Source organism: Pholcus phalangioides, unplaced genomic scaffold (assembly GCF_987345545.1).
Source record: "Pholcus phalangioides strain wild (caught in Gottingen) unplaced genomic scaffold, Ppha-v1.0 ptg000020l_1, whole genome shotgun sequence".
Classification (NCBI taxonomy): domain Eukaryota; kingdom Metazoa; phylum Arthropoda; class Arachnida; order Araneae; family Pholcidae; genus Pholcus; species Pholcus phalangioides.
The window spans coordinates 7,828,251-7,848,376 of record NW_028301613.1 but is presented as its reverse complement, the minus strand read 5'-3'; the positions used below and the strand labels follow the sequence as shown (position 1 = coordinate 7,848,376).

At 36.9% G+C, this 20,126-nt stretch overlaps 1 protein-coding gene across 2 annotated transcripts; it reads right to left on the bottom strand.

The window, feature by feature from the left end:
- Positions 1 to 225: 225 nt before the first annotated feature.
- LOC149070910 (serine/threonine-protein kinase PAK 2-like) lies at positions 226 to 19,091 on the bottom strand. 2 transcript variants are annotated; one of them, XM_089248839.1, is made up of 15 exons: positions 18,918 to 19,034; positions 17,395 to 17,466; positions 15,981 to 16,069; positions 14,201 to 14,307; positions 13,243 to 13,402; positions 12,458 to 12,484; positions 9,584 to 9,654; positions 8,418 to 8,522; positions 7,126 to 7,337; positions 6,825 to 7,011; positions 5,883 to 5,975; positions 4,153 to 4,252; positions 3,692 to 3,888; positions 1,784 to 1,921; positions 833 to 1,045 (listed from the first exon to the last, which is right to left on the bottom strand). In XM_089248839.1, the coding sequence occupies exons 2-15, from the start codon at positions 17,454 to 17,456 to the stop codon at positions 959 to 961; spliced, it is 1,635 nt and encodes a 544-aa protein (XP_089104965.1). In that variant the 5' UTR covers positions 17,457 to 17,466; positions 18,918 to 19,034; the 3' UTR covers positions 833 to 958. The 2 variants fall into 2 exon arrangements, with proteins under 2 accessions (XP_089104966.1, XP_089104965.1); XM_089248840.1 differs by lacking the exon at positions 12,458 to 12,484 and having other exon boundaries at positions 226 to 1,045; positions 18,918 to 19,091.
- Positions 19,092 to 20,126: the final 1,035 nt, after the last annotated feature.

Here is a 20,126-nt window from a genome sequence, read left to right as displayed (position 1 = left end):
CTGGCATTCATCCTTCACGTCATTAATCACTCTTCAATCACACCAACAAAAAAATTGCCATCTGGCCCGAATTGGGGCATACAATTTTAACAGTATGCATGGTCAAAGTAGATACAAGTCATCCCATCCCAATTTTGGATGCCGAAAGGCCAAATTGAGACTTGTTTAGTGAATGTAGTCTTCCCCCCCCCCCCCCCAAGGAAATGAAATATATTTTTTTTATTTGGCGAAATGAAAACAATTTACATTAAGTTTGTGACATCATTTTGGGGATTGAAATGAAAACAGCAGTCTTTTTTTCAGGGTTAATTTTTTGTTCGGGAATAATTCTGCCCCCCCCCCCAAGTAGGGATTTCTTTCAACAATCAGGATTGAAATTCATGATAAGAATTTTTCAGGAGTTCAGGAGACGAAGCGAAAGCCTCCTGGGAAATCTGAGAGACTTGGCAGCTATGCAATACGCATTGTTCTGCTGATAACGGGAAACATTATTTTCAAGCCGATTTTTATATTTAATAGACATTACAACAATTTTCGCGAATCTAAAATCGAGTATCTGCTGCATCATCATCTGTCAAATACCAGTAACATTAGCTGCTGAAACATTTTTTGTTTTAAAAATTTGGTATAAATGAGTAAAAATCCATAAAAGATTGCGATTAATCACGAAAAGATCAACTCATATCCTTCATAACACTCGCTAACAATGTTCTGAAATTGGTGAAGCAGCAAAGGTTTCTTTTTTTCTTTCCTCATGTGATAATTCCATTAAAATACTTGGCTAAAAGAATAAAAAGAGGAGGACAATGTCTTTGGTACCTTTAGCGTTTCTCTCCTTTTTTTGAGTCTTTCTTTCTTTGCGGGTAAATTTTCCGAGAGTAACGTATACATATATAAAAAAACAACAAAGGCAGCTTGTGTGAAAAAAAGTGTTTCATTGCGATGATATGTCGATCTCTCACTGCTGGCCCTTCAGTGTTTCTCTGGTAGAGATTATCAGCATCTGCAAACTCGCCAGTGGGCTTGCGATCTTCAGGAAGGGATGCTGCAAAATAACAAACAAAATATGAAGTACATCGTGCACTTCATAGTATAGTACAGTATACTAAGCCAAATATGCTCAACCCATAGGCGTACACAGAATTTTCTCACACACACACAAGGGGGAGTTCTCCTGAGAAGGCCAAAACAAAACATGTTTTTAAGTTCAATATCCACTGAGATACAGGATGATTATAATTAAAGTTTCTATTCAGCCAAATTTTCAGGATATCTTAACGAGAGCATGGGAGAGAGATTTGTGCAATAAAAAAAGTTCCATTTTTGACCACCAGGTGAATAAGTGGTGCTGTTTTATTAAACTTTTCTTGTCTAGATGGAATACCCCCATCAGAACGGATGCTTCATCATAGGTCTGAGCAGTGTCAGTATACTGAAACTGCACTAGTTCTGATGGAGGTATTTCATCGACACAGTATATATGCCATCTAGATCATGGGGAAAAAAAAGTTCAATAAAAAAGTGCCACTTATTTACCTGGTGGTCAAAAATTTAACTATTTTTGTTTTTATTGCACAAATTTCTCTCCCATGCCCTCACTAAGACATCCTGGAAATTTGGCTCTACTCGGATGAGTATGGGAACTTTAATTACAATCACCCTGCATCTCAGTGAATATTGCACTTAAAAATATGGATATTTTTTTTGAAGCTATGCACCCTGTATAATATCAGTGTTGCCAAAAACATAAGCAACACTCTCATAGAACTCTCAAAAAACTGACTTTTAACAACATTGATGCTGAATATCGCTTCTCCACATCCACCTCGAGGCACTTGTCTAAAAAGTCTTGAAAGACTGGTGAAAGCTTCTCTTTGTCTTTTATCTCTGGCTTTCCAAAGGTGGCGATAAGATACAAAGCCTGAAAGAGAAAGAAAATTATCAACACGCATATATCTGAAAGTTGTTAAAAGGCACCGACTAACGCAAAGACATTAAAAAAAAAAAACTGTTATTGCACTGTGGTTTTTGCTCAATCTCAAGAAACTTTAGCACAGGGGTGCACTATCTTTTCAGTCCATGAGCCATAAGCTTGTATGTATAGGGTGACCATATGACCAGTATTTTACGGAAGCTTATTTGAATTTTTGGAATTAAGATTATTTTCATGACTTATAAATTGTATCACGATAATTATGTGACTCTAACTATCATAACTATCACACTGTTACGATAGCGCGATCGGTTAAGGCATGGCGTGAGATGTGTAGGGACAATCGGGAGAAAAACCAGGATCGACTCCGGCCAGCGCCAGAAAATGATAATTTTTGCCGCTGTGGTGGTCGAGTGGTTATAGTGCGGACTCGTGATGCGAGGATCCGGGTTCGAACCCCACAGTGGTGGTCGGCTGAAGTTGGTTTTCTGTGGTTCCCAACTTCAAGGCGCAAATGCGAGCCGATCCCCCCGTTAAAAAGTCTCGCCACAGAGAGCAACAGTCCTACAACGGTAAATCATTCAACCATAACACTTCACTCATAGTTAGAAAAACTGGGGACAGCACCACACATAACAAGCATTACACAGAAACAAATACTTTACGTCAGGTTGCACTTTACGTACACGCACATTCCCGCATGTACCGATTCGTTAGGGGTTCGTTGTGGGGGTTCCGCGGGGGGGGTGGGTGCATTTGGGGTGTAGCAGTAGTAGGTAGGGCCTCCAAAAAAAAAAAAAAAAATGGCTCGGGTATCCATGATGTTCTTAAGTCAGCCACCTCGTTGGGCAATTTGCCTGTTGTGGCGTCGTATTTGTATTTGTATAATTAATTGTAGTGTATAGTTATATTCATCTCGCATATTTGTCGAAAATATAAGTTTTTCGATGAATTACATTTTTATTTATAGTGAAGTGCAGTAGATGTCTGATTCTTGCTATTGACGGTTTCTCAGAAATTTTAGCATTAGGCAACTTTACTTGCCTTTGACAAATTTTTTTGTCTGTAACTGGCCACTTGTATGTGACAAATCTTTTGGTAGTAATTAACAATAATGTGGCATTTATTAATTTATGATGATATTGATATTAGCATTTTAATCTTTCTGTAATTGAGAATTTCACTTGCATTTGACGACTCTTTTTGGCTGTAATAAGCAATTTTTTTGTACTGTAATTAAGTTTACGTGTATTCAAAAATTTTTTTAGCTGTAATTGGCAACTCTACTTGCCTTTTAACATATTTTTGACTGTAATCTACAACTTTACTTGCTTTTTATAATTTTTTGGACAGTAACAATCTGCAACTTTAGGACTTTTTGAAAAAAAACATACTTAGGGCATCAAATAAAAAGGGAAACCGCAAAAGAAATCTACTAATTTTTTATCCTTGAAAACCTCTCCTATCGTTGGAGTTACCATCTGATTTGTAGCAGGGAAATCACTAGATGATGACTGCCTCGGAGTGAGGCAACTTCAACTGTCCTCTGTAGTGTTAATTGCATGCCTTCCTGGGAACTGACATGTTTTCCCAGGGAGGCTTGAGTACTTTTCATTCATAAACACCGCCATTTGAATCATTCTCTCATCTATTCCAGAAGACAGTATAAATTCTAAATTTTGGCAATTTTTACTACTGAACTTGAATCGAGTAACATAAGGTGTGTGTATGTCTCTATTAAAAAACTTTTAAACTTACTCGTAGTGGATTCTCATGAAGGTAAGGAGGTTCCCCTTCAATCATTTCAATGGCCATAATGCCCAGCGACCAGATGTCCACTTTAGGGCCATAATGCTTTTTCGTGACGACTTCTGGGGCCATCCAGTACGGCGTTCCCACCAGAGTTGTTCTCTTGCTCTGTTCTGGAGATATCTGTGCACAGAACCCAAAATCGGCTGGCAGGATGAAACAATAAATCCATCAAATAAAAGAAATCTGAAAACACTTTGAACTAGATGACTTGAGAAACCAATGTTTCGATTAAATACTGAATAACAAACAATAAAATAGACAAAAAATCAAATCAGAAGTGATGCCATACATGTAGGCCACAATAAATTTCATGATTTTGGAGTTTAACAAAACTGACCTATAGGCGAAACACGGGAAATTATATTTGGGAATCAGAAAGTAGTTTTTTTAAGATAAACAAAACGTACTCAATTTGACACTTCCGTCCAGTCCAAGAAGAATGTTATCGCTTTTTATGTCCCTGTGTATGACATGGTTGTAATGTAGAAACTCCAGAGCTTGAAGTACCTGCACAAGATACATAGAAACAACAATTTCAATAAAAAATGTCAATGATATTTTTAAAAAGTATAAGTTCTGAATTTGCCACTAGATGTTGCCACTATAGGTATTCAAAGTTTTTCATCAGATGTAACAGGAGTATAGTCCTCCAAGTACGAGATGGGACTTGGCCACGTTACATTGGGCGACTATTCTTTTCTTCTAGGTAAAGAGATTTGACATCAAGAATGGCTTGTCAGTGATTGAGGTTTTATGTTTGGCTTCTTCTAGAAAATTTTAAAAAATCATCCGACATGATGCAGCCAAGTCTCATCTCATGCTTGGAGGACTATACCTCATGGAAGGAATTTTCAAATACCTAAGGAGGGACAGTGCAGCGGCTTATCAAAAAGCAGCCATGATAAGCCACTGCATTGTCCCTCCCGATATGTTTGAAAATTGCTTCCATGGGGTATAGTCCTCCAAGCATGAGATGAGACTTGGCTACATCATGTCGAACAATTTTTTAAAAAATTTTTAGAAGGAGAAGCCAAATGTGAAAGCTCGGTTCATCAGTGCAGTGGCTTATCATGGCTGCTTTTTGACTTCCGGCACAACTCAATAGGTGGCAAATAGACCCAAGTTGTGCACGATTTGAAAGAAAAAGAAAGAAAGGCTGTTTTTATTTTTATCATGATACATGACTGGAATTGTCCTTGATAACTGCACAAAAGAATAACACCCCTTCAAATGCAAGAAGTGTTGTATATCAATATGTTCTGCTGCCCCGCCTTTACAGGCACACTGCAGGGTGGGGTCTACACAGCAATTACAATTTCACAGCAATAAAAGCAAACAACTCTCTCAACAATATACTGAGCTTAAAGGAAGTTAACAACAAAAACATATAAAACTTCAAAGTAAACATATAAAAAGTACTTACGTGAGAAACCTAGTGCCATAAACATATCTGTGAGAACAGTGCTGTGTGAGTACAGTGGAAGTTACACTACAGTGTTGTACATAAGTAATGTCACTGGATGCAAATGAACTATGCAGTAAACAATTGGAGAAAAATTGTTCGATTTGACGAGTGGTGATTCCAATTGTTTTAGGCCAGTCCTCCACTGGAAGCTGCTACAAGCAAAAACAAGTCTTGTATATGTGCAAGACTACTTTTGCAGTCTTGCCCACACACACAATTTTTTTTTGCTCATAGTAGCTTCCAGTGGATGACCAGCCTTTAGCTCTAATACAATATGATTTGAATGTAATGCCATGCTCCATGGCGGCTATAGATCAAGGCACTGTGGTGGTAGCTCCATAATCATGTAGAACAAACCAGCATAAAGTCTATCAACTGATAATGTGTCCAGCCTAAACCTGACATTCTTTGACAATCATCATGAGCAGTATATACTGGAAATTTTCAGCTGTTTATAGTCTTGGCATATTCTAAAAAAACAACTGTTGCAGAAATATGGGGGTACATATTGTACATGCACCTATCAATGAAGCTATGGGGTATCTCAATGGATACCAGGAAGTTCACCAGAACAAAAATCCTGAGATAGTGATAGGTACTACCATGACTTCTTTGTTCCACAAAGGGAAAAAAAATTTCATTGACATAAAATGAATAAAAATGAACTTTTACCTCTCTGCATACTGCAGCGATTTGATCTTCATCCATGCAAGCTTCTGTAACTACATCAGTAAGTGATCCTCCGGCCAAATATTCCATCACAACCTTTAAAGAGCGGAAAAAACAAGCATATTCATACATACTCTTGTTACACATTCCAGTTATATCTTAAACAGTACAAATAATAAAAGAGATTTGCCTTTTCCCCCCTGCACGGAAGAAAAAACATTGCCGATTTAACACTCATTATTATTACTATTAACACTCATTATTTGGCAACGTTGGCAAATTAACACTGGTTATTCGGCAAAGTAGCTTTTTACTCACAAAAACATGGAACATTTCATCAAGATTTGATGCAATGACAACTGACAATCCCCAGTTGTTCCTGCTGGTCACTGTAGTGATCTTTTTTTTTTTTTGAAACAGGAATCAACTCTCATTCGCACTTTAAATACGGAAAACCAGGAAAAAACTATCTTCAGCTGACCACAATAATGGATATCTATAGGGCTTTAACAACTGAAACCCAATAGGGGGGGGGGGGGCTATGATTATATGCAATAAAATCAAATACAAATCTGGTGCAGGAACTTGCCAAGAGAAATTTAAAAAAATAGATTCGTAAAAAAACTGGCTTTTCTATATAATTTGAAGACTTTTCTGGGACTTCATTCCATGATGGCAGACACCCCTGGTGGTAAACAAGGTGTCAAATTTATTAATTAAAAATCACTGCCTGAAAGGAATTTTGAACAATGCAGAAATGAGAAACCTATTATGATCAGTTAAAGTGAGTGTGTGTAAATGCAGATAACCCTCTTCTATAGAACTTTAGCGCTTCACGATAAAACAAAATCATGCAATTGTCCCAAGATCAATCTTCTCATATCAATACCATGATTAGACATAAATCATAGACTCAATAATAATTTTTTTAAAAGGCCAAATTACCCATAATTCATCACCAACGATGTAGCTGTCAAGATAGTTCACAACGTTCGGATGCTTATTTTCACGCATCACAAGAATCTCGTTGATTATCAGTTCCTTCTTTTGTTGCTGAGGAAGGTTCATCTGTTTTATTGCGACCTCCATACCAGTGGACATCTCAATGGCGGTATACACAGTACCAGATGCACTGAGTGGGGGGAGGAGAAGAACTAAAATTATTACCATGTCATGCAAATCAAGTCATAAGTAATGATGTCAGTTGGAATATCAACCAGATTTTTTAATAATCTATATTACTCACCCCTGACCGATTTTTTCCATTTTAGTATAGCGACGGTTGGGGTCCCCGATGGAAACTATCGACCTCAGTTTGTCCAGCACTTCTTCATCAGAGAGCTTTTTCTTCCTTTGTTTTGATACTGTGTTGTTATTGTTGTTGTTATTAGTATAGTCGCCCCTGACATAGTTATTACCACCCCCATACCTTGTGTCATCTTCAACTGGTTTTGTGTACTAGAAGAAAAACAAGTTCTTTTTATATATAATGAATGAAACTTCAAAATTACAAATGTTAAAAAAATTTCTTTTATGGAATCAACTTTTAGCCTAAAGTCACACCTGAAAGTTTTAGGATTAAAAAAAACCCAGCATTTTAGATTTCTTGTAGGTTTTATACGAACAATAGGGTTACCAGATTCAAAAACTGAGGAAAGAGGACACCTGCGTGCACACCCTTGCTAATGTCACTTTTCCCAACTTTCACAACAGATGCCGCCACTACACACTAACAAAAAAAAACTCACCAGTACAATAATTTTTCCCAACTAAAACAGAAGCTAAAAAAAGCAAAAGCAAAAGAAAAAGATAAAAAAAGAAAGAGTTAATTTCGATATGCCTCCCTTTGCTTTTTAAGAATTGTTCCCATCGTCTGGTCATTTGTCTGAGGCAAGGCAGGGGGTTTTCTTTGGTAAAGAACCTTGTTTTTTGTTACGTTTATCAGCATTTCTGAAAGCTTCTATAGCCTTCTTAAGCTCTACCCTGAACAACCCCCCCCCCCACTTCAGTACAGGGCATTAGATGTTGGTGAAACAATGGCATTCTTGAAATGGGTGCAGTGTTTTTTTTTCTTCCAGAGCTGTTTTTCAGACTGTCTTTTTTATATTAACCAGAAGCAAGCTGCGTCGTGGTGAGGATAGCATCTGCCCTGCTTTGAGGCAGCTTGAGTTCTTGTATTCTACGAATTTTGACAACGATTAGTCAAACTGTGTAAACATGTGTAAAAAAAACACACACACACTAAGTTTCAGAGTAAAAAAAAACCAGAAAAAGAGGAAAGTAGTTTCGGAAACCTGAAAAGGACAACAGGGTGAATTTTCTAAAATGAGGGAGAACACTTAAATTAATATGAAAAAGGTAGACGTCTGGTAACCTTAGTAAATAAGCAATGACAGATGGAAATGAATTCTTTCATTACTGATTTTTATGTATAAGTAGCTACATAAGCCATTTTGTATTCACGATATTCAACAAAATTTTAAAATCCAAACATCATATATATATATATGTAAGAACACACATTCAAAGAATTCTCACCATGGATTTTGTTCTTTCTGGTCTCGCAGCAATAGGTGGAGGAGGGCCTATGTCGTCCGAATCTTCATCTTCTGGTGTAGTCGGTGGGGTTGGCTCTACTTTAGGCTTCAGTGGAAATAAATTTGAAATGATTAACAACTAATTACCAAAATATCATCTCTAACAACATTTCAAAATTTATGAAAGCAGAGGCATGTTTTTCATGCAAGGGTGATGTTCTTCCCCCCCCCCCAAAGCCAGATTAACCATTAAGCAAAATAAGCATGTGCTCAGGGCATCAAAAAAGGGGGCGGCACAAAAATTTATCAAAATCTTTTTTTCCCCCGCATCAAGCATGATTTGTCAGCATGAACGAAATAGTTACAGAATTGATGAAAATTCAGAATTTATAAAAGAAATAATTCCAGCACTATTTCTTTCTGAATGAAAATGAAGATTTCCAGAATTGATGAAAATTCAAAATTAATGAAATAAATAATTGTGAAAGAGTAAATGCGGGGTCCAGTGCAAACCACACCTGTCATACACCTCTAAGGCGACTCTGGATCAGTTGGGATTTTTCAAGCCCTGTCAAACTGCACACTCAAAACAAATCGATTAACCCATTTTTCGCACCCAAATTGCACATTTTTTCATATATGATGACTGGCTGTTTAAATGACACAATTTCAAAGTTTCAAAAAATTGGACATCAATTTAACATTTTTTCTTTGTAATTAATGTAAATTTCCAATTAATAAATTTTCTAATTAATGTTAATCAATTATCAAAAAGTTTAATCAAAGTAATTAAGAATTATAATTTTGGGAAACCTCTCATGTACCATGTGACAAAAAAAATTTGGGGGGGGGGGGGGAAAATTATTTTTTCTTCCATATTTAAAAAATTTATTTCTGTTCATGTTCAGGAAAAAAAATTCCGGTAGAAAATCAGAATAAAATTTCTAAAAACTTCATCTTCTAAAAATCATAAAAAATCAAATTTCATTGTAAACAAATTTTTAAAAAAATACTATGACACTCGTTAGATTTTTTAGTTCCTGAAAATATTGATTTCATACAAAAATTTGAATGAAAAGTATTTGAATTTTTTTTTTAACAAAGTGTTGCGCAAATACGACATCAGTCTAAAACGAGTTAAGACAACAAAAACCAATTCAAACATACCAGTAGTGGTGGAGGAATCAATAAATTTGTAGGATATTTATCATCTGCATAACTCGGCCTGGGTGAAGGATCTGCAATGGAAATTCTATTGTCAGTTTTAGAAGTCAATCGAAAGTTTTGCCTGAATGAGTGACAGGAACCTCAACAAGCGCAGGAATTGGTTATGACCTTTCCCCCCCCCCCCCCCACGATTCCTACCCGAAGATTCCTATCACTCACTTGGCAAAAACTATTTTTTTTATCACAATGATAACCAAACTTATGTCAGTAATTTTTTCCAGGGCTGATGACTTAAGTTGAAAAAAATGAATTGAGGTAAACTTTTTTAATAGAAATGTGCCTCCCTCCCTCCTCAGATGGGAGGTAAGTTTGCAGGTTTTCTTAGTTTCATCCAATCTATTCATCTTTTTTAATGTGACTATCCCTGAGAAACATTTCTCTCACAAGAGCACGACATCAAAAGCTTTCGAGCTTTGCTCAAAACTCATTTAATTAAAAAATGAAATTATTTTTAGGATGAGAGGACATAAATGCAGGGCGAAGTAAGTCAGGGTATTACTGTACTGCACATAATTTGGTTCACAGACACTTTGCCCCCGATGTTTCGCCCCACCACGTTTAGTGTCCAAGTGAGTTACCGTATGAGTGTCCAGGTGAGTTACTTTATGAGTGTCCAAGTTAGTGACTGGATGAGTGTCTAAGTAAGTGACAGAATAATTAACCAAGTAAGTGATAGAATAATTAACCAAGTAAGTGATAGAGCAGGGCTGGACAAATCACAAAATAATCTAGGCAACAGAATAATTTTTCAGGCACCAAAAAAAATTTTTACCTGAAGACAAAGGTTTAAAATATCGCTTCTTTTGATTTTTTCAGGGAATAGTGACCCCCTTCCACATTGACAAATATGCTACTATAAATTCCAGACATTTTGTGCTGCTCTCAGCTTGCAGTTTAGTAACTACACAAAGAAAATTTTAGCCACCAAAACCACTTTTTTAGTCGCCATGGCGCTTGGGATCTGTCCAGCCCTGTGGTAGAGTGACCATATGAGTGACTATTTATGTGACCAAGTGAGTGGATGAGTGGTAGTATGAATAACTAAGTGAGTGACCATATGAATTACCAAGTGGGTGATCATATGAGTGAATCCCTAGTGAGTAACCGTATGAGTGATCAATGCGTTGGACATTTCATCCCTAATATTTCACCTGCACTGGCTGTATGAGTGACTCTGTGACCAAGTTGGTGACGGTCATTCACTTGGTCACTTCGATTGTCAGGGCAGGCAAAATGTCAGGGCAAAACTTCGAGCGCGAAATGTCAGACGCAAATCTGCATTAAGAGTAAGCGTAAACAGTCCTATCGATGAACTGGCATCCAAACAGCATTAGCACCCTCTTTCTTTTCCCCACCACGGCACCATTTTGTTTACTTATGTGAAGACTCTTGGTTAGGTTGGTTAGGTATTGCTCGTGGTTATTTTGGCAAATTGTTCATCTTTAAAATGATAAAAACGGTCATTCTGAGGGCCAACTAAAATTCTCTACATACCTTGTTATATTTATATTTGAACTGACAATAACATTGTTATGTGTACTGAGTGATCTACATTTTTATGCACAAGTACATCTCCTATAACGAAGTAAAAATTGTATCGTGGGAATTAAGATTTTTTGGTTTTGTAGCAATAGACTTTGAAAAATAAGTCAAGGAAGTCATCGGAAAAACGCAATCAAGCGAAGGAGAAGGGGAGAGAAGCGTGGGAGCCACGCCCATCAATCAGGGCAAGTTTCACACATCAAACTTTAGATGCCGCTGCTATCAATTCCGCTGTCTTTCTTTAACATTGAGTGGATATGCTTAACTTTCAAGCGGCTTCGGTCAGAGGGGAAATTTCCACATCCCATACAACTTCTGGCCAGCAATCCTAACTCAAATACTAATTGACAACTATTTCTAGCTAAAAAAGCAGTTAACTGATGAGACTTTGCACTGTCCATGTGACTCGGGAAACTGTATATGAAGCTCTTTGATTTATCAAAAACAGATGGATAGTTAGCCAGAGACTCGTTTGAAGTGCAATGTTTATCTAAAGTAACTCGTTATTCAACATTCCTGTTAAACTCAACATATCACTTGAGTACAAGTGGTGTGGTGACTCCCTTTCATAATCATGCAAGGTGTTAAAAATAAAGACTACTGTGACATACAAGGTGATTGTTGGAAAAACTTCAAGGAATGATAGAACACATCTAAACATGCAAAAGAAATTTTTTGGGCTCCCACTCAAAAAGTTAGAAAAAGTAGGAGGGGGGGGGGGCTACGACAACATAATCATAGCCTTATGAAAAAACATCCCTAAAAATTTACATTTTTATTTTAAAAAATTTTGTTTTTTACGCCTATGCACTAAAATTGCACCATGATATCGAATGATGAATGCTAGTTGCCTTTTAATGAATAGTCCAAGACCATGAAGTAGTAAACACAAAATTATTTTTTCCCTCCAGACAAAAGTTTTTAATGACTACTCAAAACATTGACACAAAATGAGTTTTCAACCACCAAACTAAGCAAAAGAAGCATCAATAAATCAAATAGTCCGCATGCACCCAAAACAACCTGAAAAAATAAGCAATTTCTGCTTCGGCATAATCATTAACTGCAATCAATACATTTGCTTTACTTGGCAATATTTAGATGATTCCCTCTTCATTTAAAAAAAGTTTCACAAACTTTGTTCACATGATTTGGTGGAAAAGTAGGACATTTTACCAAAAAGTAGGAAAAGTAGGAGCCCTGAACTTTTGCTTTAAAAAAATATCCAGAAAAAGAATAAATTGACACCCGACGTAAGTGAAATATACTCACTTGGGCACCATAGACTCACAAGCTCAGCTGCATGAAACAGAAATAAAAGAAAGAAAAAATTGCAGAAAATACAGTATAGTTATAAGAGGCGATGTTCTGACACATTCATTCAGGATCATCGTCATGAAAAATCAATCACGAATTACTCAACTGAATTTTAATTCAAACCACTAGCTGGGTGGTAAACTCGATCAGGGTATCAATATAACTTGTTCACAAGTTCAGAAGCGAAGCATAATGGTTGAATATTTGTACAGTTTGTAGGTGTTTTTGCTCTCTGTGGTGAGACTTTTTAATGGAAAGATCGGCTCACACTCGTGCCTTAAGTAGGGAATCACAGAAAACCAATTTCAGCTGGCCACCACTGAGGTGCTGATGGGATTCGAACCCAGGACCTCATGATGCGAGTCTGTCACTATGACCACTCAACCACCACAGTGGCAAACAATTCTAACTAAAAACATAAACAAATTTTGTCAACGCTTCTTATAATGTCCCCCCCCCCCCATCACTTTATCTAAAACAGACATTATATCAGGTGGTCTTATGCTGAAAGGAAAACATAGAATTGTGATTATGTGGAAACATTTCAAACTTATTGTACCAGTTTTTATAACAAAACGATTACTGTAATGAATGGGTGTTGTGATAAGCGTCAACTGTATTGGATTTATAGTCGTATCAAATTTATATTGTTGCAATCTCAAAACTCATTTGATTGTCTTTAATTAAGAACAAATTTCATAGAATTTTATGTTTCCATAACTGAATTGATCAACACGAACCTAAAGTCCTGTTCATTGTCATGTACTTGGATTCCGGTTTCTCTTTGCTGGAAGCATCGTACCAATTTAAAACGTCCAGTACAGCTTGGGGATTCTTTTTCTGCTCGGACTTTGTTATGTTTGAGCTCTGCAGCAGCCGAGCCCATGATTCTGGCATTCCCTGTTTGGAGGCAAAACATTGAACACATATAAGCCGTGAAAAATGAGCACACATACATAAATGAAATATAGAAAGATTCACATCTCAATGACTGGGTAAAGTAAAATCTTATTGTACCATGGGTTTGAAGAGAAATGGTTTATTCCCCCCCCCCATCTTTATTACAGTCATAACAGAGTATATTCAAAGAGGATTTGTAGATTTCCATTATCAACGGTGCCCACAATATATATATGATAAAAAAAAAAGTTTTCCCCATCCTTGACGTAAAAGAAAAATAATGGCGGAAACCTAAAAACGAGGACAAAGGGATGAATTTTCTAAAACGTAGGAGAATACTTGAAATGACACCAAAAAATAAGAACACCATAGAATAATTGAGGTTTTGCATCGAATAAATGAATTAGTTCAACATTAAAACGTACAGGAACAAATTGTGACTAAAGTTAAATGTCCCATAACTGAGCGACGTATGAATGAGTTTCACTGTACCTAGCAGAAGCTACAAAAACTAGTTCCGAAAATAAATGTTTTTCTACAGTAATATATTGAGTATATTTTATTATTTTATCATTTTGAGATAATAAAGGACCCTCTGGTCAAAGTAGCCAGTGTTTACGGTACATAAAACCATCAGCATAGAAATGTGAGGAAACTTGTTATGGTCTACTCATATCCATAACATTAACAGAACAGAATTTCTTTTTTGAATCATGAAATTTCATTTATTTACATACAGTGCGTAAAAGAAAGAAGAAAATCTCTACTAAAAAATGAGCTAAAGCAATTGAAACTCACAGTGAACTCTCCCGTATCAGCGTCAAAGCCAACATGTACAGTGTGTTCAAAATTCAATGGCCCGGATATTACTGGTTTCTCCGCTTCTTTCTTTTTCTCTTTTATAGCTGAAACAAATAAAAGAAGAAAATGTGTATTGCAGTTTTTGAACATGTTATTCAAGATAGTTGATGTGAAATCATTTGCGTAGCCAATATTTGCATTTCTCTCTGGCAAAAACTATGCTGCTCTCTCTCTCTCTCTCTCTCTCTCGCGTTCGATTGTTCCAAACTACTGTTGTGTTTGACTTGGTTTCTGAGTTGTCTGTTTTCTGATGCAGTCGAGGCATGATTTTTATTTTTTAATGGTGAGGGAATCCTCATATAATTTATTTTCTGCAGTTCTTGTTTAATGATTCTAGCAATAATAGTATTCACGCATTTTGATGGTTTCCCTGAAATTTATTGAGTACAAACTGTCATTTTTTACAAGGATTTCAGTGTTGCTAAACAGAAGTTGATGGTCTTTTTTGAGATAACACTCTTCCATATCTCAGAAAACAATTGTGTATGTACACTACAATGGTTTACAGAAACTTGGCCCCCTAACATTTTGTCCTTGGTACATTTTGCCTCGGTTAGGGCCAAGTGACTGACAAGCAAGTGGGTGAGTGTCTGAGAGGATGAATGATATATGAGTGACCAAGTGAGTGGATGAGTTACCAACTGAGTGAGTGCCCTTATGATAGACGCCCTCACTCACTTATTTGCTCATACAATCACTCACCCACTTACTTGCTCCCCCCCCCCCCCCATCTGAAGCAAAATGTCAGAGCTGAATGTCGCCCTACTCTCACGTTTTAATCGAGCACTCAAAAAACCTCCCATCTCTACAGAAAAAGTGAGCCTCTTCACAATTTAAAATACCTGCCCTAAGATTCCTAGGAAAGCCATTAAAATGCACAAGCATGATAACTGATATGATTAAAAAGAACAAATGAAAATTAAAAACATGCAAATATGACCTGGGTTCCATATGGCCAGCGAAAGATGTTTCTATAGAAAAGTATCAATACACGATACCAAGGCTGTCCATATTTCCTTCATAAACATATGGGATATTGCCAAAAAAGTTACAAGGAAAGTAAGTTGCCAATTACGACCAAAAAAATTGTTAAAGGCAAGTGAAGTGGCCATTTACAGCCAAAAAAAAAAATTGTAAAAGGAATATAAAGTTGCCAAATATTGTTAAAATTGCCAATTGTGAAAAGTGATGGGTACTGCAAGTCAAAATTTCATTTACCAAAAATAATTTAAAAATTGTATGTATTTGACAAAATATATGAGATGAATACATTTATTTGATTATAACTAATTATGGTAATTATAGTCGCATAATTACCATAATGTAATTTACATATCATGAAAATAATCTTAATTCTTGATTTCAAAAATTCAACCAAGTCTTGTTGAAAATAAGGAAAGTAGGGGAAAAAGGATATTTTGTAAAAGAGTTGTGACAGCCAAAATAACTTGAATATCCCGTAAAATACCGGTCATGTGGCAAGCAGCAGAAATACTGTATGCATCGCGAACTGAAGAGATTGGGTTGCTCATGGTCGGGGTTGCGCAGTCACCCAGGAAAACTCAGAAATTTAGACTGATCGTTTAACTAGTTTTAGATTCCATCAATGTTTCCACTTCACTCTGAGACAGACTTTAATGTTACAAAATATAAAATATATAATATAATGTTAAAAATACAATATTCCACTGGAAAGACGATAACCAAAAAAAATCACTTCTCATAGTTTTAGCTTTCATTCGTTTTCTGTCTTCACTATCTGGCTCCTTTGGAAGAGGCCTCATATCTACTGGAACTGCGGCTTCCCTGAAAGTACCGCACAAAAGATTGAAAAAACTTCACAGAACAATAAAAAGCTTACTTTCAAAATAAAATAAGAAATTTATTTAATTGAAAAGAGTTGATGGTCGATATAGTGTTTCATTCACAACAATCGTCTGTAATTTAATCATTAACCAGCAACTGGTGAAGTCGATGGAGAATAATGCATTGGCGGGGGAAAATCTGCATGGGTTCATGTGTAACCAACATCCTTAGCTGTGATCATGGCTTTGGGCAAAGGCAAAAAATATCTATGTCATCTGTCTTGAAAAGTCATAGTCTCCAAAAGTCATAGGACCAGGTCCAACATGGTAAACTCTTGAAGCGTTAACATGAGATTGGGATGAGAGGCAACTTGTTGAATTGGATAGAATCATGGTAGCAAGAGATAAGTCACAGTGGGTTATGGTGGACAGAGATCACAAGTGGGGCGCCTCAAGGAAGTGTCCCCCATCTGTATTTTTATTGCTCAACTTGATCAGGGATTGTTATTAAATTTCCAGATGAAATAAAACTCATGATTTTGGCATTCGTGTATAAGCAAGCCCCCATCCCCTATAAAAAAGTTGTGCTAACAGACAGACAGACATGACAGATGACTGCCCAGAGACCATCTTGTAGTTGTGCTAACAGGGCTCCAGCCCTAAGGCCCAGCACAATCCTCAAAATTTTTTTTCTTCTTGTGTTTTGGTTTTGGAGCTTGTTCAGAGAGAACGTTTCTTGCAGGGCTGTAGACAGAAACTTATTTTGGAGGGGGACAACTGACATTTTGGGAGGAATCAAAGTGATAAAGTAATAGACTTATGCATGTTATCACATATATATCAGCCATTTTCTAACAATTCAGGAGGGGGGGACAGGACACCCTGGTTCCCCATCTCTCTCTCTACAGGCTTGGTTTTTTTCTAGGTACAGTAAAAGCTCTGATACGAAGAAAGCATTGAGGAGGAGCACCAATTCTGAATGTGTACAGAATCTTAGCCTCAGAGAGGTATGCAAGGAGGGATTACATAGAGTGATTGTAAATTACTGAGGGACTCTGCAACCTTCCAAAATTTCTTGGAGGAAATTGGGGGAAGGGAGGAGAGGGGATTTTGTGCCCCGAGCTCCAATATTGTAATGCCTATGGGATGCTATATTTAAATAAGCTTTCAATCAAATAAAAATTTTCAAATTAAAAAATTATAATTAAATTTACTCCGATTTTTTGGGGAAGGGTAAAGCTTAACATTCATTACTACTGAGAAGCCACACATCAATGTTGGCATGTGTGTACTACAGTGTTCCATTTAGATATTTATATTGCTTACCGAGTGCTTGTGAGTCTCACTGGTGGAGCGGGAGGCTTTTCATCCAGCTCAGACACATTCATCTCTCAAGAACTAGACATTATAAGATTAAAAAATAGAGTTAATTGAACAGAAAAATCTTATTAATATATACAAAGTACAGTAGACAACACTTATTAGAATCATGGGTGAAGATACAGTGGGTGATATATCTAATGTATAGCATATCTAATGTGTATGCATATATATATATTAATTGACATCATCATCCCACTCCCCAAACTTTCAAGTCTACCTCTGCTTATGATTAGAATCATGGATAATATTATCATTTTGGTATTGTTATCACTTTTCGCAAAGTACAGAGACAACCAATATTGAAACATGGGGAAATTTTTTTATAGTTATCAGGACTTTGGTTGTTATGAATTTTATTTTGTTTAAAGTTTTTTTTTCCTTTTCACATATTTTGAAACTATGTAGTATAACAAAAAGAGTGAGCTAGAGCATGTGCAAGAATGTGAATAATCAAAAGCGCATCTACAGCACATGCAAGTATGTGAATAATGAAAAAAGTGGCTTAAAGAATGAGTGACAAAAAATTACCTAGAAATTGTTTGAGCATGAGAGAGACCATAACAGTGAGCTAGAACGTGTATGCATTTGTGAGCGACCAAAAAAGTAACTTAGAGACAATGACCAGGAGATCGACAATAAGAGTGACCAGTATATGAGCAACAAAAACAGTATTCCAGCATGTGAATGACCAAAGCAGTGAACTTTAGCATGTGCAAGGGCGTGAATAATCAAAAGAGTGACTTAAAGAGCGAGTGACCCAAAATGACCTAGAAATTGTTTGAGCATGGGAGAGACGAAACCAGTAACATAGAAAACGTATAAGCATGGGAGTGACCAAAAAGAGTTACCTAGAGCGTGTTCAAACATATGAGCCACCAAAACAGTATGCTCGCATGTCAATAACTAAAAGAGTGACTTGGAGTATGAGGGAACAGATCAGTGAGTGACTTAAAGAATGTGTGTAAGCATGGGAGTGACCAAGAGAGCGAGGAACTAGGTCAGTGAACGATCAGAGTGCCAAGAACGTGTGTAAGCATTTTAGTGACGAAAGGCATGACTTAGAGATGGAGGAGTATTTACAGAATGCAAGAGCTGAGCAGGCTACAGCCCAGGGCGAGAAATTATAAGCAATGAGTGGTCTAAAATTTGATGAGAATGGGAAAAAAGCGGCAAAAAAACCAATCCTATTTTAATCATTGGTAACTACAATTTCAATACTCTTATATTACACTGTATTTCTTTTTTTTTAAACTTCTCAATCCTTTTTTACATATGTATTGATAATACTAGGCTGTATGTAAAACGAAACAGGTATTGCACGTCCCACCTAAACTTAATTCAGCAACACCCATTTAGAAACACTCCCAAAACCACATTTTGTTGGAGGCCATCCACACCCTTAAATGGTAAACAAATGCAACCATCAAAAGAAATTATACATGAAATTACATTAAACTGAAACTTACTGTGGATATGTGGAGGTTGGGATATCAATAGTCCACACCAAGAACAAACACTTCAAGTGTCTAATAATAAATCCCTACTTCAAAAAACCTCACTCCATCACCTAAACAACAAAAAAAGATAAACAACAACAATAAAAATTATTTTATGACAGCCCCTTTGCCGATTCCGATTGAATTATCCAGAGCTGTCGGCTGCAAAGACTATTTCCTGTCCGAGAAAATAGAAATAGCCTCGTCAACAATGCGTTTATCAATCTTAGAGGAGAAATAAAGTTTATATTTCTTTTCTCTGGTCTCAATCCTGGCTTTCTCGTGCAGCTCTTTGGAGATGAATTTTGGCGAGAAAGGGAATTTCGACCTTCACAGAGAAAGATCTCCCTGCAAAGCGAATTAAAGCCGGGTTTTCCTAGGAGACCACGCGCAACGTGATTCACTCAGCGCGACACGCCGTCCACTCACCACTAAGAAAAGCAGCATATGACTGTTTTCCTACAGAGCGCAATACGCCTGACGACAGCGCTTTACGTCGGGCGTGATTAGCCGACTGCTTCTGGAGGAGTCAAATGCGTTGTGCGTCGTGGTTTTGCCGATGTCCTCTTCACTCTTCTGTGTTTTCTTTTAATCCCCTTCAAACCGGAGCATGCAGACGACAGAGTAGCTGATGCCAAAGTCATATACTTTATATAGCGCCTCGCTAGGAAAACACAAACGCGTAGCGTGATTATGTAACACGTTTCTGTCGGCGCGAAATAGTCTAATTCGGTTCACGCTGCGCAACAAACCTATTCCTAGGAAAACCCGGCTTTAGCTCGATGCAAGCAAGCCTCAGAATCTCTGTCGTCTGCTTCTCTCCAGATTACTTGTTTTGGATTTCTCCTTGTGTCCTGAAAAAATTACTGAACTGGCAGTTTGAACTTCCAGTTCTGTTTGTGAGCTTAGCTTGTAGGGAACCGAACAAAAACCGACTTCTTGTCTGTCGTCTGCTAATTAAGAGATTCTTTGTTTTGGACGTCTCCTTATGCTAAAAAAAAATAACCGAACTTTCAGTTTAAATTTTCAGTTCAGTTGATGAGCTTTATTAATAAGGAACTGAATGGAATAAAGAATAGTTTTCCACTTTAAACTTCATCATCACCACATGAGTCACTTTCAAATTTGGGATTAGATGGCAGCACATTACTATAAAATGGAGTATGAAAAAATTCACTT

What these genes read in the sequence shown, in the direction of transcription:
- LOC149070910 (XM_089248839.1), bottom strand. Translation starts at nt 17,456, where the DNA reads ATGAATGTGTCTGAGCTGGATGAAAAGCCTCCCGCTCCACCAGTGAGA. An exon ending in CAGAAAGAACAAAATCCATG is followed by an intron (nt 7,338 to 8,417) that starts GTGAGAATTCTT and finishes TTTTTCTTCTAG; the next exon opens with TACACAAAACCAGTTGAAGA. An exon ending in TCGCTGCAGTATGCAGAGAG is followed by an intron (nt 4,253 to 5,882) that starts GTAAAAGTTCAT and finishes TATCTTGTGCAG; the next exon opens with GTACTTCAAGCTCTGGAGTT.